This window comes from Octopus sinensis, linkage group LG4, assembly GCF_006345805.1.
Source record: "Octopus sinensis linkage group LG4, ASM634580v1, whole genome shotgun sequence".
Classification (NCBI taxonomy): domain Eukaryota; kingdom Metazoa; phylum Mollusca; class Cephalopoda; order Octopoda; family Octopodidae; genus Octopus; species Octopus sinensis.
Window position 1 is genome coordinate 114,242,230 of NC_043000.1, and position 24,764 is coordinate 114,266,993.

At 39.3% G+C, this 24,764-nt stretch overlaps 1 protein-coding gene across 16 annotated transcripts in view; it reads right to left on the reverse strand.

The window, feature by feature from the left end:
- LOC115210975 (leucine-rich repeat and calponin homology domain-containing protein 4-like) overlaps positions 1–24,764 on the reverse strand; it is a 303,130-nt gene that overhangs the window by 127,081 nt on the left and 151,285 nt on the right. For 13 of the 16 annotated variants that reach the window (XM_036502375.1, XM_036502378.1, XM_036502373.1 and 10 more), the window contains exons 5-7: positions 23,388–23,524; positions 16,898–17,022; positions 13,030–13,300 (exon numbers count right to left, since the gene is read on the reverse strand). In XM_036502375.1, coding sequence (XP_036358268.1) covers positions 13,030–13,300; positions 16,898–17,022; positions 23,388–23,524 — 533 coding nt within the window. The remainder of the gene's footprint in view (positions 1–13,029; positions 13,301–16,897; positions 17,023–23,387; positions 23,525–24,764) is intronic. The other 3 variants (XM_036502385.1, XM_036502381.1, XM_036502386.1) reach the window with 1 other exon arrangement.

Sequence of the window (24,764 nt, forward strand, 5' to 3'; positions counted from 1 at the left end):
CTGCTCCTTTTCTATCCCCAAATTGCTGACCTGGTTTCTAAACCTGAAGCAATTATCATCATCATCATCTTTTTCAATATTCTTCTTATTCTTTTTTTTTTTGTTTTAGTCATTTGACTGCGGCTAAGTTGGAGTATTGCCTTTAGTCGAAGAAATCAACCCCAGGACTTATTCTTTGTAAGCCTAGTATTTACCCTATCAGTCTCTTTTGCCAAACTGCTAAGTTACAGGGATTTAAACACACCAACATTGGTTGTCAAATGATGGTGAGGGGGGACACACAAACACACATATATATATATATACGCTGGGCTTCTTTCAGTTTCCATCTACCAAATCCACTCACAAGGCTTTGGTTGGCCTGAGGCTTTAGTAGAAGACATTTGCCCAAAATGCCATGCAGTGGGACTGAACTCAGAACTATGTGGCTGGGAAGCAAGCTACTTACCACACAGCCATGCAAAATACCTCAGATTTGTGAGAAGAAAATAGCTGAACAAGATCAACCCCAGCTTTTGATTTGAGTTATACATTACTGATCCCACAAGGATAAAAGGCCTGGAGGGATTCAAGAGTACAGATGGAAAAGAGAACAAAAATAACACTGTCAGACATTTTGTACAACACTCAACCAATTCTAATTAATACCACCAGCAGTTAAAGACGTTGTTGTTGCTAGGTTGTTAGAATATCTGACAAAGTACTTTGTGGTAATTAACTGTGACCCACACTGAAGTCAACTTTTATTTTTTGTCCTGCAGAGAGTCGATAAAATAAAGTAAGAGTCAAGTACTTGGAGTCAAATTTACTCCACCCTGCCACTGCACTGTACCTGAAGGATTGGGTCAATGCTGATGCCAGTGCCGCCTGACTGGCTGGCTCCCATGCTGGTGGCACGCAATAAGCACCATTCATGCGTGGATGATGCCAGTGTGACCTGACTGGCTCCCCGTGCCGGTGGCACGTAAAAAGAACCATCCAAACATGCTTGATACCAGCCCCCCTCACCCCGACTGGCTCCTGTGCTGGTGACATCCAAAAAGCACCATCCAAACGTGGTTGATGCCAGCCCCCACCCATCACCACCACCACCATCCATTCAGTGTCAGTAAAATAAGTACCAGCTGAATGCTGGGGTTGACATAATCAACTTACCCCCTCCCTCAAAACTGCTAGTCCTCTACTAAAATTTGAAGCCAATATCTTTTATATTATTGGAGCTGTTGTTACAATTAGTATTAATTAATGCAGTCAATAACATATAAATTAACTGAGGACAGGCTTTTTATTGCTACCAACTATTGAAAATGTTGGTGTTATAACTAGTACTACTACCACTATTACTACTACTACTGCTGCTACTACCACCACCACCACCACTACTATTACTACTACCACCACCACCACCACTACTACTACTACTACTACCACCACCACCACCACTACTACTACTATTACTGGTCATGGTGGTCGAAGTAATAGTAGTTTGTGATCTAGTGATTGATGTTTAACTCAATATCATAAACTTAGTTGCAGGATCAGGAAACGTGTACCACTGAGCTAAGCATTTTGTTTCACATTGGTGCTGCTTGCTCATCCGTAAAGGAGTACCAGCTGGTTGCAGGCATAGCAATCCCCATCCACCCTCTCACTCCTTCCAGCTGTCACTAGTCTTAGTGAGGGGTGGGTTCAGGTAGTAAAATGGCATCTCTATCTACTTATGACAACATAGGCTTTTAAACCAGTAAGTAAAAGTATTGTGCATGTTACTGAGGTATACTCACTCACCAGTGACAACTGGTTGGAGTAATAATAGTAATAGCAGCAGCAGTAGTGCCGGAACTAAAAGCTTTCTTTTTCTACCCCACACAATAAACCCAGTTTTCCTCTGTATCAATTTGCCAAGAATTCAACTCCAAGACAAAAATAAAAAATAAATAAACAAATAGCTTCTGCTCACCGATTTCTGAAGTGTAAAAAAAAAAATTGAAAAATAAAAAAAAAATTGAAAAATAAAAAAAAAATTGAAAAAAAAATGGAATAAAAATTGAAAAATAAAAATTAAAATAAACACAAAATCAGAAAAATTAGTGACAAACAGAACTGAACAGAACCATAAGCTAAATTTTATTTTATTTGTGTAAAAAAAAAGCAAAAAAAAGCAATGAATAAAAAAAAAAGTTGGGGGAGGAGGTACCCAGAACACTCAACCACTTAAAATGGGCAAGATGTAAAATATATATAAAAAAGGAGAGATAATAATAATAATAATATAATAATAATAATAATAATAATAATAATAATAATTTTAGAAAAATAAAAAATAGAAACCAGCCGAGATTTATGATTTTAACAGAAAGTTGTTGGTTTGTAACAGAAATGAATTCATCCTGTGAAGAGAATTGAAGAAATTTTTCAGTATTTATTTTTATTTTTCATATTTTTTCCCTTACCGTTTAAGGAATTTACAGAAGGTTTGTTGTTTTTATTTTGTTTTTATGTTTTACAGTTTATTTTTCTTTTTCATTTTTTTTTAAATTTCAAAATTTCAAATTTGTAATTAAAAGATGACAAAAAAAAAAATTAATAGATAAATATGCCCATGTATGAAAAAGAAAAAAAAAATGAAATTGATAGACTTGAGAGATAACATGGAGGTTATTAGGGGAGTCTTGTAGAAAACCCCTTACTTTCACCCCTATTTCTAATTATACAATAAGGAGAAGGAGATGGGGAGAGGAGAGAAAGATGGTGAGTAAGAAAGAGAAAAACAAAGAAAAATATTTTCAGAAAAGTTTTGGTTTTGTTTTTCGGGGAGATATTTAACAGATCAATTAAAATTTTTTTAATCCACTTAATTATTTGTCTCATCTGCATAATTGCAGCTGTTAGCTTTGATGAAGTTCCTACATAATGTGATGTTGTTATTGAGGAGAGGCAGTTCTGCCCCAGAAGCCTTATTTTCAATGTTGCTGTTGTTGGCGGAGTCATTGAATAGCTCCAAGTAAGCTCTGTCACAGCAGATTTATGATTAAAGACATTCCAATCATGACCATCCTGTTTTGCTATTTTCAGACATGGAACTTTTTTTTTTTTTCTATAGGCTGTGGTTTAGTGGTTCTCAACCATTTTTTGCCTATAGAACCCCTTTGATTTCAATTCTACTCTACTTGGCTCCCATAGCCATTCGAAAAAAAGAAGTCCAATTATAATTTTATAATTAAATATTATTAGGAATGGTATAAAAACATTTGTATATGTATTTACCTCCTTTTGTGGCATCACTCCAGCCACACCCATCCACTCATATCAAATGCAAAGTAGCCATGGATCACCTCCAGAACAGCAATTCTGTCCCCATTCCTTCCATCATATATTAACCTCTCAACACACAAAGTAACCACTATCTCAGGCAAGGAGGCTTTTTAGTCATGAAGGTTACAAGGTGACCTTGCTGGTGCTGTTTAAAAAGGAAAACCTGGGTACTCTGTAAAGTGGTTGGTGTTAGGAAGAATAAGCAAGCATAGAAAGCAGGTAAAAACTGAGATACTAGAGCAGGGCTGGCCTACCTGAGGCCTGCAGGCTGCATAAGGCCCACAGACTTTATCTTGCGGCCCACTTGATATTTCCTTGAAGTATTGTGTTTAATTTCAAAATAAAATTGTTTGTGTAAAACATTTGTTTCAAAATAAATTTAAAATTTAAAAGTGGCAATAAAACAATGGCCTATAATTTTATAATTTCAAACAAATGAAATGTATGCAAAATACTTGATTCTGTAATTTGATAATTAGTGTATATGATATACAAGCGTCCCTCATAAACCTTTCTCTGATTAAAGTGGCCCGCAATGTAATTCAAGGCGGCCAGGCCTGCACTAGAGCAAGACTTAATCCCCCAACCCATTGGATCCTTGTCAAACTGTCCGATCCATGCCAGCATGGAATGTAGATGTAAAAATGATGTTGATAATGATTGTTCAGATGATACATTGCTAGTTTAGACACAGGGTCTCTACTTTTATAACAATCAACACTGTTTGTACATTTCTAAGGTAAACCACACAACAACAGCTACGTTAAGAATTGCATGCACAATAAGTCTGGTATATGCCAATCTGAGTATGTCTGTGTATACATGTGTGCATGTATATGTATGTGCATATATCTGTAATTATGTGTGTGTGTGTATGTAGCCCAACGATGCAGTTCTGTATATAAGCACATGCCATTTCAATTTTTACTGCAGTTTTGTGCTGTTAAACGTGTGTGTGTGTGTGTGTGTGCGCGCGCGTGTGCGCTGCCCTACCTCTTCCTGCGTTTTACAAATGCCAAGCAAGACATAAGACAGTAAATAAAAACGGTGCAACTTTCAAAAGTCATGTAAACATTTTGTCAGCATTTCGAAAACACCAAAATATCAACCACAAAACGCAGAAAGTTCTCAAAGAAAGGTTAGGATAAAGTGTGTGTGTGTGTGTGTGTGTGCATGTGAAAGATCTGGCATACAAATCTACATACATACATACACACAACCACACACACACACACATATATACATACATACACACAACCACAATCACACACATATACATACATACATACATACATACATACATACAGAGCAATTAATTCTTCTCTATAAAAAGGTAGCTCTATCAACTAGAAATAGCAGCCAACCCTCGTCATTGCCCCACTATCATAAAGAGTGGTACTATACTTATCTGAAACAGATAAGATGGTCATGTTAGGAATACCTTTCATCAGAGAACAACTTAAATCAGGTTGATCTGCAGGGTAATCGGAGTGTATTGATTGGCCCCTAGATCAACCAAAGTTCAACACAATATAGAGCTGAACTTTGGACCAGAAGTTCTCAACAAGGGTCCATATATCCTTGGGGGGTCCACATAAGATTTCATTGCTAAAACTTATGCATAATTGATTATACTTCTATAAGACATAAAATATTTTAATTTTTTTTAATACTTTTCCTCTTAATTATAAAAATATAATAGGATTTTTTACACGGTGAATGGGCATTAGGGTCTACCCAAATAAAATAGGAACGAAAGGGGTCCACAGATAAGAAATGGTTGAGAAACACTTCTTTAGATCAAAATCAATCAGGTGTAAAACCATTTCTGCTATCAGAGAGGTAACTTCTTGCAGATTTCATTAATTATTTTTCATCAAAGAATGGAAGTCAAGAATACCAGTAATCAACCCTGGCTCAGAGACTTAATAGTAGTGATGTGATTGGCTAATGGGCTGAGTAGGTCATGAAGTACATAAAATGGTAAACTGGTTTGAAATTGTGACCCAAAAATATCTTTTCTTACATTTAAATGGATATTGGTGAAGGGAAGCTACCTGCAAGACATTAGCATACCATCCAGGAGATATACCCTTCACCTGCTTAATGCTCAGATACAATGTATGTGTGTAGGAGATGGGGTAATCATTGAATGAGAAAATCAAAAGTATAACTGAAATTTAAACAGGGAATGATGGATGGTATTATAAAGTTGATATATAAAATGTTATATAGCTGCAATAATAAATGTATGCAAATATCACTATCATTTTCACATTTTCCTTGCTGGTATTTCGTGCGTGTGTGTGTGTATGGAGAAATGGCATGTATTGCCATGCAGGAAAGAATATAGAATTTGTTTTGGGGTTTGAAAATGCAACAAACAATTACGTTTTAAGACTTAGGCACATTTTCAAACCTCCAAAAATTCTTTATATATATATATATATATAGGTGCAGGAGTGGCTGTGTGGTAACTAGCTTGCTTTTGAACCATATGGTTCTGGGTTCAGTCCCACTGCGTGGTACCTTGGGCAAGTGTCTTCTACTATAGCCTCGGGTCAGCCAAAACCTTGTGGGCGGATCTATTAGACGGAAACTGAAAGAAGCCCGTCGTATATATGTATGTGTGTGTGTGAGTGTGTTTGTGTTTGTCCCCCCCAACATCGCTTGACAATCGATGCTGGTGCGTTCACGTCCCAGTAACTTAGCGGTCCGGCAAAAGAGACCGACAGAATAAGTACTAGGCTTACAAAGAATAAGTCCTGGGGTCGATTCGCTCGACTAAAGGCGGTGCTCCAGCAAGGCCACAGTCAAATGACTGAAGCAAGTAAAAGAGAGTACACACACACACGTGATAGAAGAGTCATAAATCAATGTTACAATGTAATTTTGCTTTCTTTGTTATTTTTCCCCAATCAATATGAGACACTAAAATATTGATCTACTGCACATCCACACACATGCAACATCAAAGGCAACTACACAATTACAGCCACCACCACCCCGCACACACACATACACAGAGTTTCCTCCAGAAGGCTGTGGTGACCTATTTAAACATGTCCAAATGTTGCAATAATGACTGCAACTTCTGCTGAAGTTGTTAGCAGTTGTTAGCTGTGGACTGTGCAGGCTATAATTGTTCCTTATGGCTGTAGTTTCACTCCCATTGCAGCAGGTCTAGGATCAAAGGGGGAACCCAGCTTTGACACCTGTTCTTCCTTCATCTCTAATGTACCAAAGACAGCAGTATCTAATGGGTTCCTCGTTTTTTTATGATAGTAAGGTAGTGAGGGATATTTAGTTGCTATTTCTTGCAAGTTGATTATTCATGTAGAGACTACCTTGTAGGCTCGAGATATTGTCACTGACTTTATCATGCCAGCTTTAACCCTTTTGTTAATCTAGTTCTGTTGAGATGCTCTGTGTTTCTTTCAATTATTTTAAATGTAACAAAGAATTTAGTAAAATAACTTAGTTATCATTAAGCTAGTGTTAGGAACATAACGTGTGACTAAGGTTTGGTGGAAGATTTTAATTCTAAACTTATGAAAACAAGACATTTGTACTCAGAACCAGAGCCGGTTTCTGCCAGGTCGGTATCAAAAGGGTTAATAGAATGGTAACTTAATACCTTTATAATGTGCTGTTGTTGTGTCGATAGAGAAAACAGAAGAGAAAGAGAGGTGAAAGGCTGCAACTCCAGTAGTTGCTGGCTAAAGTGAATACACTCAAGTGAGTTCAATTCAGAGCAGTTCTCATTTTGTAGGCAAATGAACGCATATACAGAGAAAGATATCCGCACACAAGCATGTATCCAGGCAGAACTGCACAGAGACAAGTCAATGTAAGTGTGGTTAGCTGATGAGGAGAAAGGTTTAACTGGCCCCCAATGTTGACAAACAGAGCAGAGAGAGAAAAGGGTATTGTGAGGTGATGTGTGAATGGATGGGGAAGCAAGACTACCTGGCTGTGTTGCAGACCTATACGACTCTTGTGGCAGTGGTGGAGGAGGAGGAGATGACAATAAGGCATATGGAAAAGATATTAAATATAAAAAAAAAGGACAAATTCAGTCTTAGGTCAGCTGACAGTGATGAGAGGTAGGGATATCTAATCAGATCCCTACAAGGTTTCTCAAGCATTTGTTTACCTGTGGATCCCTTTGATTCCTATTTTTACTTGGATGGATGGATGTGCACAGCCATTTGATGTTCTAAAAAATCCCATCCCCTACCTATCCCCTGTGCTGATGGCACGTAAAAAGCATTATCCAAACATGATCGATGCCAGAGCCACCTGACTGGCTCCTGCGCTGGTGGTACGTAAAAAGTACCCACTACACTCACAGAGTGGCTGGCATTAGTAAGGGCATCCAGCTGTAGAAACATTGTCAGATCAGACTGGAACCTGGAGCAGCCGCTGGCTCTCCAGACCTCAGTCAAACCATCCAACCCATGCCAGCATGGGAAACGGATGTTAAATGATGATGATGATGATGACTTTTAGAAATAAATATTATGAGGAATTTTATGAGAATAATTAAGACATTTGGTATATTGAAGAAGTACAAGTAATTTATTGCACATAAATTTTAACAACAAAAATCTTATACGGGACCCTGGTTGAGAACCACTACCCTACAACATAACTAACAGTAAGGGCTGATACAGTCAGTCACCTTGCCTTGTAATACAGCCAGTATTGAAAGCTCAGATTGTCTAAATATCAGCTGGCCCTACAAGCCAGCAGTGAGAACTGGTTGTACAACACAGAAAAATCTAAGCAACCAATAGAAACTCGACGTTTTACTATGAGGTTCCAAAACATTAACACACAGATACGATATGACTAACAAGTCTTTTAAAATGGGGCTGTGTGGAGGACGGTGAGGAGCAGAATTAATTATCTTCCTAAATTATATAAAGAAGACGAAAGGTAATTAAACAATCTTAACAGACTGCTGTGTTTATAAAGTAATCTAAAATGAACAATTAGAGAAGTTTATGCGTTCACGCAAGAACAGGGGGGAATGAGAGGTGTGTATGTGGGGGGCAAGTTATACGTAGTATGTATGTTTGTTTAGTGAGTGTATATATAATATGTGGTGTTACAGCACCTGAATGGATGTATGGGTGTGTTTATAGAGTGTGTAGATGTGTCACTGTACATGAGTAGCGACAGGGCACATAAATAAAAGTAGGTGTCATTAGTTCATTAGAGAGAAAGTATATAAAGTGCACACACCCTTGTGTGTTTACAGTGTGGGTTTGCAATACACTTTTACAGTGTGTGTACATGTGTGTGTGTGTGTGTGTGAGTGCACACACAGCTGTGTGTGTGTGTGTGTGTGTGTATTGTCTTTATGGGGTGAGCATGTATAAGTGTGTGTGTGTGCCGGGCTATTTTGTATCATTTATATTTCAGTGCTCCAGCATGGCAACAGTCAAATGACTGAAACAAATAAACGAATAAAATGTGGGTATGGAGTGAGACGCATGTGTCTATAATGAACACATACAGTCTGTGTATGTTAGTCGGAGAGAGGGAGAGTGTGTGTGTGTGTGTGTGTGTGTAAACATGACTGACCATGAATAACCGCTTGTGTATTTAGTGACTGGATGTAACCATGTGTACATAGATGTTGTTAGTGTGTGTGTATATATATATATATATATATAAACACATATATGCGCACTGCAATTGAGAAGTGTGTGTGTGTGGAACGCAGGGTTTTGTCTATGCATATATTATGAGTGCAAATGACCCAGGTGGTATGTGGTGGTGGTGTTCATCCATCACCAGTTTCTAGTTTTCTACCAAATATCCCACATACCCACTACACACCTAGACTATCTGTGCTTTACCATTAATCTTTCAGAACTGTAGCGACTGCATGTGTGTGTGCAGTGGGGAGAGGGTATTCTTGCTTACAAAAGTCAGGGGTCAGAGGTACTCAATGAATGACTAACGAGGGCGGACGGTCGTTGAATGTAATTATATGTGGAGTGGACGATACAAATGGACGGAGATGGATATGGACTATAGTAGATCGTGGATGAGTAATTATGGATGTAAACTCAAAAAAAGGAGTTAAACTGGACAATAAATATTAAATAAAAAACAAACGGAAGAAACTCTTTCAATGATTTAAATATGGTGGACAGGTACACACACGCATAACAGATGTGGAAATGAAAGATACTGGTGTGGACACACAGACAAACATGCATTCATGTTGTGTACTAATAAGTAAACACTAGTTTATATACATACATACATATATATATGTATATATATATATAGATAGGTAGATAGATAGACAGAGAGAAAGAGAGAGAGGCATGCCCCAGTGTAATAGTGATAAATACAACAGAAAACAAACATGGGGAGATGATATCACTGGCTTGTTGACAGAATGATAACGCTGCTTTGTTGACAGACAGAAATGATATCACTGGTGTGTTGACAGAAAAAAATACCATTGGTTTTGTTGACAGAGGGAACTGGAACCATAGGTTTGTAGACAGAGAAATGATATCATTGGTTTGTTGACAGACAGAAATGATATTTGTTTATTGACAGACAGAAATGATATTTGTTTATTGACAGACAGAAAAAATATCATTGGTTTGTTGACAGACGAAAACGATATCATTGGTTTGTTGACTGACAGAAACGATATCATTGGTTTGTTGACTGACAGAAACGATATCATTGGTTTGTTGACTGACAGAAACGATATCATTGGTTTGTTGACTGACAGAAATGATATCATTTGTTTATTGACAGACAGAAACAATATCATTGGTTTGTTGACAGACAGAAATGATATCTTTGGTTTGTTGACAGTCAGAAATGATATCATTGGTTTGTTGACAGACAGAAATGATATCATTTGTTTATTGACAGATGGAAACAATATCATTGGTTTGTTGACACACAAAAACGATATCATTGGTCTGTTGACAGATGGAAATGATATCATTGATTTGTTGACTGACAGAAACGATATCATTGGTTTGTAAATAGACAGAAATGATATCTTTGGCTTGTTGACAGAAATGATATCATTAGTTTGTTGACAGTGAGATTAAATCTGGATTTTTCTTTTATATTTCTTTTTTTTTTAACAAATACTCACTGACAATAACACAAAAATATTTAAGATAAATAAATTGGTAGCAGAACATCTGAAATAAAAGAATAAAACAGGAAGGGTATGTACCAGACCAGAGACCATGAACCACACATGGTGTACCTCTTGAATATCATAGGAAGGAGACACAAAACATAAAAACAGAAGTTAGAATAGTTTGAGAGGAGGGAAAGGTGACACACTCCAAACAGTGAGGAAGAAAGAGTAAAGAAAAGTGAAGGAAACTTGGCTCCCTGCTTGATTCAAAGATCAATTTGTTAAGGAAGGAAAGAAGGAAACGTAAGCTAAGCATAAGCCAGGTAGAAATGTCTTAGAGCTGCTAGTCTTTAGGTGTTCTACAGAGAATAGTAAAACTAATGACTAGAACCAGAAAGTGGCAGAAATGGTAGAATGATGAACTAACTGCTTCGTTTCGTCCCAATTTCGTAGGGGACAAGATGGAAATCTAGCATTCTTGTTTAAACCCCGGCAGCCAGATGCAACAGGCTGTTACCAAAGATATCTCAGCTGCAACATTTTGCCTTTCATACTTAGAACAACATTATCTGATCTATCCTTTCTTTCTTAAAATGATAGGTGTGATCAGAGAGATATTTGACTGCTATTTCTAGCAGGTTAAAAAAAAAAATAAAGCTTGTTAACTTGAGGAGGCCCCTGGTATTGTTGTTTGGTCCTAGGTCGGCCCTATTCCAGCCAAAACCATTTCCCCCACTACCAATATCAAAACCTAGGGCTACATTATCTCGTGTCCTTACAGTTTTTTCAAGACAATAGAGTGAGAGTGTGATTTGAGGTAGATTTGACTGCCACCTCAAGCAGATCATGTTCAAACAACCTCATAAACGTTTGCTCCTTGAAATCTTCCATAGGATTAGTAAATGAAACTAGACAGCAACTGAGAATCCATTCAGCAGTTTACTCTAGACTTGAACATATTTCTAACCTTGTATCTATATATAGGCATAGGTGTGGCTGTGTGGTAAGTAGCTTGCTTACAAACCATATGGTTCTGGGTTCAGTCTCACTGCATGGCACCTTGGGCAAGTGTCTTCTACTATAGCCTCAGGCCGACCAAAGCCTTGTGAATGGATTCGGTAGACGGAAACTGAAAGAAGCTCATCGTATATATGTGTATATATATATATATGTATGTGTGTGTGTGTGTGTGTTGTGTGTGTGTGTGTGTGTGTGTGTGTGTGTGTGTGTGTATATGTTTGTGGTTCACCCCCCCCCCCAACATCGCTTGACAACCGATGCTGGTGTGTTTACGTCCTCGTAATTTAGCGGTTCAGCAAAAAAGACTGATACTAGGCTTATAAAGAATAAGTCCTGGGGTCGATTTGCTCAACTAAAGGTGGTGCTCCAGCACGGCCACAGTCAAATGACTGAAAGAAGTAAAAGAGAGTAAAAGAGTAAGGCATAAATAGCAACAACATTTTCTTAAATAGGCCCAAGGCTAATAATCTTTTCTACTAAAGGCACAGGGCCTGAAATTTTGGGGAAGGGGACTAGTCAATTATATCAACCCCAGTGTTTCACTGGTACTTAATTTATTGACCCCGAAAGGATGAAAGGCAAAGTCAACCTCGGCGAAGTTTGAACTCAGAATGCAGCGACAGGCGCAATATCGCTAAGCATTTCATCCAGCATGCTAACGATCCTGCCAGTTTGCTGCCTTCCCAGGGCTAATAACTGATTCTTGTATAGGCACAAGGCCTGAGATTTAGGGGAAGGTGTTACTCAATACCACAGGCCCATTCACTGGTGTTTTATTGATTCCGAAAAGAAGAAAAGTCTAAACATGGCAGGATTTGAACTCAAAGCATAAGGAACCAGAAAGGAGTCCAGTCAATAAAGTTGATGCTTAGTATATGACTGGTATATATGTCATTGAACCTGGAGAGAACGTAAACCAGAACTAATTCTGGTTTGTCATTTCAACTAAGACTACTAGTTGAGCAGAATGCCTGAAGCCCAGCAGCGATCTACCATTTCTACCACTTCAAGGAATTTGAAATTTTATAAGCACTACAAAAAATTATAATTTAAACAAATACTGAAAGCAAAAAATTAGTAGAAAGCTGGATAACAAAAAAAAAAATTTTTTAAATAGTTTAGACTTTAACAAAATGATTTTTTAATTAACTATATATAAGCTTAACCCTTTAGCATTTAATCCAACCACATCCGGCCTAAATATTCTACTTGTTTTATGTTGAAACTGGCCAGATCCAGACTCTCTCACCTATCCTACAATGTCACTCTAAAAATAGAGAAACACACCATTGAAATCTTGAAGCTACAAGATAATGTGTGATTAATTCCAAACAATGTGAATAAATTAAACGAAACATTTGACAAAGAAATTTGAATGCTAAAGGGTTAAAGGGATTTGCAAGGGTTTCCCTTAATTAGAGTCAGCAGTTAGCGACCTCCAAAATAACAAAAAAAAAAAGGGGGGAAATTGTGTTAAATAAAGAAGGTGCACCTAAGCTGATCTATAAAAGCCGTGTTTTGGTCGTAAGCTACAGGAGAGACAAAATGAAGACTACCTCTATTCTATTGTCATAGAGTCGAGTTGATTGTTGAAGGTGGTGGTGATGGTTGTTGGTGTTGTTGCCAAGTTTCCTCATAATGTATTCGTAACAAGGAGCCAACGGGGTAGCAGACACACATTCAGGCCATGCTGGAGGGGACAGCTTATTTACCTCAAGTAAGGACCAGTTACTCTTGTCGCTACCATCGATATAGCCAGAATCACTACTGAGCATGTGTCGTTTCCAGCGCTGTTCTGGTGACAAATTAGTAAATTCTTCTGTGGGTCTGCAAATACAAACAAACAACATATCGAGAGAAATTAGTATTCATTTAATTTTTGTTTCTTTTTTTTTTCTAAATACATCAACATCAAACATCAAAATAAAAATCAAATGGAAATTGTAGTTATAATAGTAAAAAGCACCGTCCGAATGTGACTGATGCCAGCGCCACCTGACTGGCATCCGTGTTGGTGACACAGAAAAAGCACTAACTGATCATGGCTGTTTTCCAGCCTCCTCTGGCCCCTGTTCCGGTGGCACGTAAAAAGCACCCGCTACACTCACAGAGTGGTTGGCATTAGGAAGGGCATCCAGCTGTAGAAACACCATCAGATCAGACTGGAGCTTGGCACAGCCTCCTGGCTTCCCAGACCCCAGTCGAACCGTCCAACCCATGCCAGCATGGAAAACGGATGATGATGATGGTGAATTATTTACATTTGAAAAAAGAAATTGGTAGAAATACAATCCAGAGTTCAATCAGCACATTAACGAAGAGTACAATTAAACAAAGGAAACAAAGGAGAGTACAATGTTGAACTAAGGATATATTCTCATTAAGTGGAGTACAATTAAGGATAAAAACCCCAATGACGGAAGAATAACCAAGGGTATTTTCTTTTATTCTCTTTTACACGATTCAGTCATTTGGCTGCGGCCATGCCAAGGTGCCGCCTTGATGATTTTTGGTCAAAGAAATCAAGCCCAGGACTTTTTTTTTAAAGCCTAGTACTTATTCTATCAGTCTCTTTTGCCGAACTGCTAAGGTACCATCATACTCAAAGGGGTACAACAAAAGGGACAATAATGTAGAGTTTAAGGGTGCAATAAAAAAAAAGGGAGTAGAATTAAGTTAGAGATACAACCACATTAAGAGGGACATAACTACATTAAAAGGATTAGAAGTGAGGGTACAATCACACTAAGTCCAGTACAATTAAATTATACGGAGGTATAATTTAATTGTATATATATGTATATATATATATATATATATATAATATATATATATATATACGACAGGCTAGAAACTAGAGAGGGAATACGAAAGAGCACATGAGAAGCGTTACTGCTCTGTTGCATTAGGTAGCTTCACCTGCAGCAGATGTCATCACTGCTGCAGATCAAGGGCAGGCCTTGTGGCCCACATGAGAGCTTGATAGAGATGATTTCTCTGCTTCAGTTTTCATTCCTGCTCTCTCTCTCTCTCCAGTTGGGTAACCTTCTACTTCTTCTACTGCAAGACACCTGTATCTGTCTCACTATAACTTTTCACCACCACCACCACCGTTTAACGTCTGTTTTCCGTGCTCGCACGTGTTGGATGGTTCAACCGGGGCCTGGGCAGCCAGGAGGCTGCACCAGGCTCCAGTCTGATCAGGCAGTGTTTATACAGCTGGATGCCCTTCCTAATGCCAACCACTCCATGAGTGTAGTGGGTGCTTTTTACCTGCCACCGGCACAGGTGCCAGGGAAGGCTAGCAGCGGCCATGATCGGCTGGTGCGTTTTACATGCCACCGGCACAGAAACCAGTCATGGCGGCACTAGGTTATTTTTTTGTCTTGCAAATACTTGGTGACCCTGTCAGTGCAGGTAACACATAAAAGCACTTGGTCCACACTGTAAAGTGGTTGGTGTTCAGAAGGGCATCCAGCTGTAAAATCCTTGCCAAAAACTGGCCTTGGATGTGCTTGTGCCATGTAAAAAAGAACCTAAGTCCACTCTGCTGATTGGTTGTGAAGGCACATGGCCTAGTGATTAGAGCAACGGGCTCGTGGGTTCGAATCTCAGACTAGGCAATGTGTGTGTTTATGAGTGACACACCTAAGCTCCACGCGGCTCAGGCAGAAGGTAATGGCGAACTTCTGCTGACTCTTTCGCCACAACTTCCTCTCACTCTCTCCTCCTGCATCTTGCAGCTCACCCGCGACGGACTGGCGTCCTGTCCAGGTGGGGAACTTATACGCCAAGGAAACCAGGAAACCGGCCCTTATGAGCCAGGCGTGGCTCGAGAAGGAAGGAACTGAGTAGTTGATGTAAGAAAGAGCATCCAGCTGTAAAAATCCTGCCAAAACAGTCCCAGAAGTCTGATGCAAGCTTCTACCAGGCCAGATCTTGTGAAACCATCCCATACAATGCTAGCATGGATGGCAGACATTAAACGATGATGATGATGGTGGTGATGAATGTTGACCTACAACGGACAACCAAAGAAGAAGATACAAGAATACAATTGTATATTGTAAGGATTATATTAAGAGTACATTTGTATTTTGTACAGGTTATATAAGAGCACAAGTGTCTATGTGATGGTCGCGTTTGTACATTTAATTGATGACCATTGTGTCTAATTTAATGACTACTAACGAGGGTACACCCAACTAATTCGAACATTTGAAAATCAGAAATGTGACGTAATGAAGATTTTAGTTGAAGAAACAGTGGAAAAATAAATACTAATGCCAATGGTGGTGGTTGTAGTAGTAGTAGTCTCATAGCAATAGTAAAAGAATTACAAGTGGGAGTGGTAATAGAAGCTGTAGTAATAGCATTACAAGTGGTAATTGTGCTGGTGGTAGCAGCTGATGTTTACCAACTACTACTAGTAGTAGTGGTGGTGTTGGTGGTGGTAGTAGTAGTAGTAGTGTTAGTGGTAGTAGTGTTGGTAGCAATAGTTGTAGTAAAAGTAGTAGTAGTAGAGGAGGAGGGAAACAATAGGAAGAGATTTTGAGGGTGAAAAAACCAAACCTCAAACCAAAACAAAAGCTTTTGTGTGTTCTCTTGAATCGCTAGAAATACCTAACTATCCCTAAATTCATGCACACAACAGTCTTTAAAAATGAAGGACACATTGAATAATGTGTAGCCTTAAGATACACTATCAAATTAAAATAAAAAAAAAAGAAACAAGATGCTTCTGGTTGTAACATTATATAAGTCTGCTGGAATGCTAGAGATTTATATAATGTTACAGTCAGAACCATCCAGTCTTTTATTCATAGTGTATCTAGGAATACACTATCTAATGTAAACAACAACAACAACAAAATGTGCTGAAATGTTGTGAGTGAGAAGTTTAAGTGTATGGAAGCATAGCAGTAACATAAACCTACAGCGATAATGAATGAGGTTTAAACCAATCAGCTATCAGTAACAGCAGTAGTGGTAGTGTGATGGTATGGTTGCTCCAGTCCACTCAGCTGGCAAAAATAAGTAATTCTGCGATGGACTGACATCCTGTCCAGGTGATGAATTTCTACACCACTGAAACCGGGAAACTGACCCTTATGAACCTGGCATGGCTCGAGAAGGAACATTTTGAAAGGCGGCAAGCTGGCAGAAACGTTAGCCCACCGGGCAAAATGCTTAGCGGTATTTCATCTGCCGCTACGTACTGAGTTCAAATTCCACCGAGGTTGACTTTGCCTTTCATCCTTTCGGGATCGATTAAATAAGTACCAGTTACACACTGGAGTCGATGTAATCGAATTAATCCATTTGTCTGTCCTTGTTTGTCGTCTCTGGGTTTATCCCCTTGTGGGTAGTAAAGAAATAGGTATGGAAGGGCATTACGGGAGATGCTTCACAAAAGATACTTACGCAGCAGGCTGAGGGAAGGATTTCCTACAGTTCCACTTCATTTCGTTGTCATTGAGAAGTGCTTTGTTCCGGTCAGCTACCTTCTGTAAGAACTTCATGACATGGGCTTTTCCCTTTGTACAAACCTGTAACACAAAAAAGATTATTTAAGTAGTTGTTATAATAACAATACAACGGTAGACTGATGCCAAGTACAAAGAACCTGTACTGGTGCCATGCTAAGAGCACCCGTGCCAGTGCCGTATTAAAGGCACTTGTCCTGACACCACATAAAAAAGCACCCACACTGGTACCATGTTAAAAGCATCTGAGCTGGTGCCACATAGAAAGTACCCAGTACACACTGTTGATTTTTTATTAACCATAAAGGTCTTACATAGAGGGGACACTACAACACATTGGGGACACAAAACATCCAAAAAAAAAGTCTGTATGATATGATAAGAAAAAGGGTGAAAAATGAGAGATGAAAGTGATGTTAACTGCCCCATCAGTCAACATCACTTGTCCTTTTTTCCTATTTTGCCATGAAAACCATAAAAGTCTACAAATTCAACCTCGTATATTTCTTCTAGTTCCTCCCTCCTTTCCGGTGCCAATATTCCTTTTAAGAACATATATTCATCCTCAAGTTCCTTTTCAAGTTCCTTCTCCTGATTTTTTGACACTACTATTTCCATTTTCTGATGCCAGCCATCTGGCATTTCTATCTTTCCCCATATTTTTAATCTTTCATATAAATGTTTGCTGTCAATAATACCTATACAATATTCTTCAGAGTGGGGGTTTTGTGTCATTGCTTGTTTGTCTTAGTGGTTGGCATTAGGAATGGCATCTGGCAGCAGAACTGATGCCAAAACAGACAACTAGAGCTTAGCATAGCTGTGACTGGCAAAATTATTACACTGTGGGTCAAAATAGTCATTGTATTTATTTCGGTTCAACACATTCTAGATTCAAATCTTGCTATCGTTAACTTTACCTTTCTTGCTCCTGGTTCAAATGAAATACCAGACTCAGTGTTTAGAGCATTTGGCTCACAATCATGAGCTAGTGAATTCAATCTCTGGACCAGGCTTTGTGTTGTGTTCTTGAGCCAGACACTTTATTTTATGTTGTGCCAGTTCACTCAGCTGTAGAAATGAGTTGCGGTGTCAGTGGTGCCACGCTGTATTTGCCCCTTTGCCTTTCCCTTGGTTAACATTGGTGACATCGAGAAGGGAGGCTGGTATGCATGGGTGACTGCTGATCTTCCATGAACAACCTTGTCAAAACTTGTACCTCAGAGGGGAACTTTCTAGGTGCAATCCCATGGTCATTCATGACCGAAAGAGGTCTTTACCCTTATTTTACTGAGATCAATATAATTAACTGGTCTCTTCTCTCAAAATTTCAGGCCTTGTGCCTAAGAAACATCATCGCTCTTTTTGAGCATTAGGCCTCATGGAGGAAAAGCGGTTGAGTTCCTTTCAAGTGTTGGGCCTCACGGAGGCAATGACCAAGACCTTTGACATTATGTTGTACTTGAGAAGAAGATCCATCAAGCAGAATAAAATCAATCATGTCAGACACTGCTGTCACACAAATAGCACCCATGCTGGTGGCACATAAAAGCACCGATTACACTCTCAGAGTGGTTGGCATTAGGAAGGTCATCCAGCCATAGAAAGCCATGCCAAATCAGACTGGAGTCTGGTACAGCTCCCTCCAATTACCAGCCCTGGTTAAACTGTCCAACCCATGCCAACATGGACAACGGATGTTAAATGATGATGATGATGATGACAATAATTAAAAACAGCAAATTCTTTAAGAGACTTATATATTTATAAGAGCGGTTCTCAACCAAGGTCCATATGGCCCTTTAGGGATCCACATGGCCCTTTTGAAGATTCATATGGCCCTTTGGGAATCCATATAAGATTTTGCTGTTAAAATTTATCTGCAATTAACTGGCTGCATTTCCAGAATAAACAAAATATTTAAGCAATTTTTTTATGCAATTCCAAGTAATATTTAATCATAAGAATATAATAGGAACTTTTAGACATCAAATGGCTATCAGGGATCCCCACCCCCTCAAATTAAATTGGAATCAAATGGGTCTGTAGGCAAAAAATAGTTTTGAGAACCAATGAGTTATATATTCTCTCTTTTTAACACACACACACAATAAAATATAATACTGTCAGTAAATAAATTGAAATGGCCAGAGACATCCAATAAGACTTAAATAGCATGTATATAGAGAGATCCATTATCCAGGATTAAAGCATCAGACCAAAATATCTCCATTAATTCACATCAATTCTAATTATAAAAATGAACAAACAACAAAAGAATGATTATTAAAAAGAAAAACATGTTCAGACAATGTGATGTAAAGATAACGGCTCAGTTCTAGAACAATCATATTTATGGGTAAATGGATAATAATAATAATAATAATAATAACAGTACTAGTAATAGGAGGGGGAAGAGGAAAACAAAGGAAAGGAAGAAAGGAAGGAAAAAGAAAATACTGGGTGAATAAAACTTAAAATAGTTGGTCATCTAAAACAGGAATCCATTTAGTCTAAGACAGAGAATAAGGAAGGAATTATGGAAATGGTGATGAAGAGACTAGAAGTGATGCTGGCAGTGAAGGAGAAAATGGTAGTGGTGGTGGTGGTGGTGATGATGATGATGACGATGATGATAGTAGTAGTAGTAGTAGGTGAGGTGAGGTTAGGATGATGATGATGATGAAAGTGATGATAGCAATGATTGTGATGATGATGATGATGCTCAAAATGATGACAATGATGGTAATAGTAAATGGAACGGGGGGGGGGGTTGAGCTGACCAGCATCTAGCACCTGACGATAACCTTTTCCACCTAACAAACATGGGGAAGGGGTAAGGTAGTCACTGCACAAAACACTTCATTATTCTTGTCAGCATTGGAAACCTAACACCAACACCACTATTGTTCACAAAATGCAGGATATAAAATAATTTATCTTGGACCACCAACAAATATAAACCAGCAGCCTGTAGCTAAGGTTAACCAATTTTGTTGTAGAGATGGAGAGAGTGAGGTAATAGATTATTAAAAGGCACTCTGGATCCATCCTGTTCCACCTACCCATTTTTTTGCATGTAAGAGGCAAGCCACCAGTGGCACGTAAAAAGCACCATCTGAACATGGCTGATGCCAGCGCCACCTTGACTGGCTTCTGTGCCGGAGGCACATAAAAAGTACCAACCAATCGTGGCCGCTGCCAGCCTCCCCTGGCACATAAAAAGCACCCGCTACACTCATGGGGTGGCTGACGTTAGGAAGGGTATCCAGCTGTAGAAACACTGCAAGATCAAACTGGAGCCTGGTGCAACCTCCTGCCTTCCCAGACCCCGGTCGAACCGTCCAATCCATGCTAGCACGGAAAACAGACGTATGATGATGATATACACATAAGACAAGTTTGCTAGTTTCTGTCAACCAAATCTACACACAAGGAATTGGTCGTTCCAAGGCTACAGTAGCAGACACTTGCCCAAGATACTGAGCAATGGTACTGAACTCAAAACCACTTGGTTGCAAGGCAAACTTCTTAACCACACAGAGTGCAGTTGATGCCAGTGCCGCCTGACTGGCTTCTGGACTGGTGGCATGTAAAAAGCACCATTCGAGCATGGTTAATGCCAGTACCACTTGACTGGCTGCTGTATTGGTGGCATATAAAAAACACCATTCGAGCATGGTCGAATCCAGTACCGCCTGACTGGCCGCCGTATTAGTGGCACATAAAAAGCACCATTCAAGCATGGTAACTGCCAGTGCCACCTGACTAGCTCCTGTGCCGGTGGCATGTAAAAAGCACCCACTACACTCTCGGAGTGGTTGGTGTTGGGAAGGGCATCCAGCTGTAGAAACCTTACCAGAAAAGATTAGAGCCTGGTGCAGCCTCCCGGCTTGCCACTCCTCAGTCAAACCATCCAACCCAAGCTAGCATGGAAAGCAGATGATGATGATGATCATGATGACAGCAATGCCTGTCATATAGATCTTACTAATTTGACAAAATACTGCTTTGTTGCTTATATTTCTGTAATTTGAAGGTGCATGGCTTATGATTGCAAGGTTGTAAGTTCAATACCTGACAGCATATTGTGTCCTTCATTATGGCATCAAGAACACTTTGAAATTATATTTCCGATCATATAAACCATATCGAATATCATTTTGGCAAGTTTAACCCTTTCGTTACCATATTTATTTTTAGATGCTCTCTGTTTCTCTCAATTATTTTAAATATAACAAAGAATTTAGTAAAATAACTTAGTTATCATTAAGCTAGTGTTAGGAACATAAATTGTGACTAAGGTTTGTTGGAAGACTTTAATTCAAAACTTATGAAAACAAGACATTTGTACTACAGGGTCAGAGGCAGTTTCAGTGGGGTTGGTAACAAAAGGGTTAAAGTGATTCCTTTTGTGCCATAAACCATTTATCATTTCTGTGATAATCCCCACCGACCCTCCCACCATCACTTCTTTTGATGCCCTAAGCATATAGTCATAGCTCTCTGTGCCATGTGACACCAACTGTGTACCCCAACAATGCTACTGGTTCTGTAGCATTGTATCAGTGGTACCAGCTCAGTTCTAGGAATGGCAACAGTTCTGTGTAACCATGGGCAACAGCAACTCTGTTGCCACAACAATGGTACTAGTTCAGTGCCACTTGACATATGGTTCAAAGAGAATAAATGGGTTCAAAGATAAACAGCAAAAATTTGATTGCAGAATGACTCAAAGATTATGGGGGAGTGGGGGTGGTTAATGTTGCTTATTAGAGTACAGAAATAATACTGTTGATCATAGCAATGATGATGGTGGTGATGATGGTGGTGATGGTGGTGATGATGAAGATAGTGGTGATGAAGATGGTGGTGGTGAAGATGGTGGTGGTGATGGTGGTGTTGATGGCGGTGATGATGATGATGAAGAAAGCATAGATGGGAGATGAGGTCAGATGTAGAAGGGTGGGCAAAAGAACAGGGGGGGGGGAGAATAGGGGCATTGACCATGGAGAAAAGGGAATAAGATAGTGAGGTAGCTTTTATTCCTATCTCTCTCTCTCTCTCCCTTAGACTACAGCTTCCACAAGTGGGGTGGGGGATGAACAAAGAAGTTCAATGACTCAGTAACACACCACCACCACCACCATTACCATTACCAGCACTGGTAACTGAATGTGGAAACAAATGGAGCAGAACAGTAGAGCCACAGGAGTGAGGGTGGAGAGCCCATAGCCCCTCCCTCCTAACTGACCCTTCTCTGTTCTACATTTGAGATGGGATGTTGGGGAAGAGAGGAGCAACAATATGACAAACTGATTTATTATGACTCAGTGATGGGTGGGGGTGTTGGGTGGGGTGGGGAAGAATGGTCCTTAGCCAGAAACAGGAGGAGATTATCTGCATGGAAAGTGACTGGGGCAAAGGGGTGAAAATAAGACCAAGCGCAAGCAAGCATGTGCCTGCATGAGTGTGTGTGTGCATGTGTGTGTGCGTATGCATGCATATGTGTTTCACCTGAGAAAACACTGAGTCAGAAAAGACATTTCCTACATCATGATTTATTTAAAAAATAGATGGAGGTAGTTAATGGCCTACAACACACACACACACACACACACACACACTCACATATGCAGAGAAACACTCTTTCTCACACACACACAAACTCTCTCTCTCACATACACACCATAATTACATTATATGTTTACTTACATACACAGAGGGATACCAGTACTTCCCAAATTTCTCCCTCTCATTGCACTACCTACATACATACATTCCTCATGCAATACGAGGCTAGCAGAAACGTTAGCACGCTGGGTGAAATGCTTAGCGGTATTTTGTCTGCCGTTACGTTCTGAGTTCAAATTCTGCCGAGGTTGACTCTGCCTTTCATCTTTGCGGGGTCGATTAAATAAGTACCCGTTACGCACTGGGGTCGATGTAATCGACTTAATCCCTTTGTCTGTCCTTGTTTGTCCCCTCTATGTTTAGCCCCTTGTGGGTAATAAAGAAATAGGTATTTTGTCTGCCGTTACGTTCTGAGTTCAAATTCTGCCGAGGTTGACTCTGCTTTTCATCTTTTCGGGGTCGATTAAATAAGTACCCGTTACGCACTGGGGTCGATGTAATCGACTTAATCCCTCTGTCTGTCCTTGTTTGTCCACTCTATGTTTAGCCCCTTCTGGGCAATAAAGAAATAAATATTAATATTTAATAAGAGGTCTGCTCAAGGAGATCCTACCTGAATCTAAACATCATCGTCAACATTGCTGCCATTCATTATAATCACTACACGTGTGCACACATGCACACACAGACGCACATACGTGCGCGCGCGCGCACACACACACACACACACACCACACACACACACACACACACACACACACAGCAATGTGCAGAAATAAAAATACGTCACTTACATGTGCTGGAGGTGTCGTTAAAGGATTGTGATCCAGAATCATTTCCTCTAACGTATTCATTGACCGAAAAACTATTGGAATTGATGATATCTTATTGGCAGAAAAATCTATTCTTCGTAATTCCAATTGCGATATTTCTGGAAAATAGAAGAAAAACAGAAAAAAAATTAAAGGTTAAAATTTAACTCAGCAAAACAAAGTGTAAGATGGGAAAATTTTCCAAAATTCTCTTTCTCTTTGCCTCTCCAAAATAAATTAAACAGAAGATTTAAAAGTGTTTTAAATTCTATTTTTTCAAAATGGTTTGTTGTTTAGTCCTAACCAGACCCGTTTTGACAGTTCTATGATCAAAGACATTCCAAATAAAATCACCCACTAGCATTAATAGCTTAGGCAACATTTTCAAATATGTCTTTCATTTCCTAAGAGGTTATAATGTAATTTGAGGGAGGAAATTTGTCTGCTATTTCTAACAAGTCAACCATCTTGGTTTAGATTCCCTCTTTGATTTATGGCATTGGTAATTAAGCTTTGGTTTAACCCCATCAGCCCAAAATTGACCCACCAGATCTTAGAACCAATGGCACAGCCTCTATACAGCTGCCTGACACTATGAAGAAATAGCAACCAAATATTCCTCAAACCACACACCTACAGGTTAAAAGAGGAAGTTGACATATATTCAAGATAATGGAAACATCATCATCATCAGTTAATGTCCGTTTTCCATGCTGGCATGGATTGGATGGTTCGACTCCAGTCTGGAGAGCCAGCAACTGCACCAGGCTCCAATCTGATCTGGCATTGTTTCTACAGCTGGATGCCTTTCTTAACGCCAACCACTCAGAGTGTAGTGGGTGCTTTTTACATGCCACCAGCACAGGAGCCAGTCAGGCAGCCCTGGCATCAACCATGTTTGGATAATGCTTTTTACATGCCACTGGAGCAGGAGCCAGTCAGGGAGAACTGGCATTGGCCATGTTCAAGGGAGCCAGGATATATTACATCCCAAACAAAGACAGAATGGCCATGGCTGAAGAATCGAATCATAACAAGCCTACAATTAAAAACACCAACAACAAAAACGCATGATCAAAGATGTTCAAGCCAACAACATTTATTATATAAACATAGCACACCTAGGGCTACATTATCTAATGTGACTAACCACTTTTGAAAAAGATTTGGCTGCTGTTTCTAGCAGGGCTAGTGACCATGTAAAGTCTCTGCTGTCAGCTTCAATATGAAAAACTACTTGATTGAGGCAACAGACTGACAATAAACCAAAACAACATCAGCAATTCACATTTTCTCATTTATATATACATATACATCAGTGATTCCCAACCTGGGGTCCGCAAAGGGAAAACTCTTTTA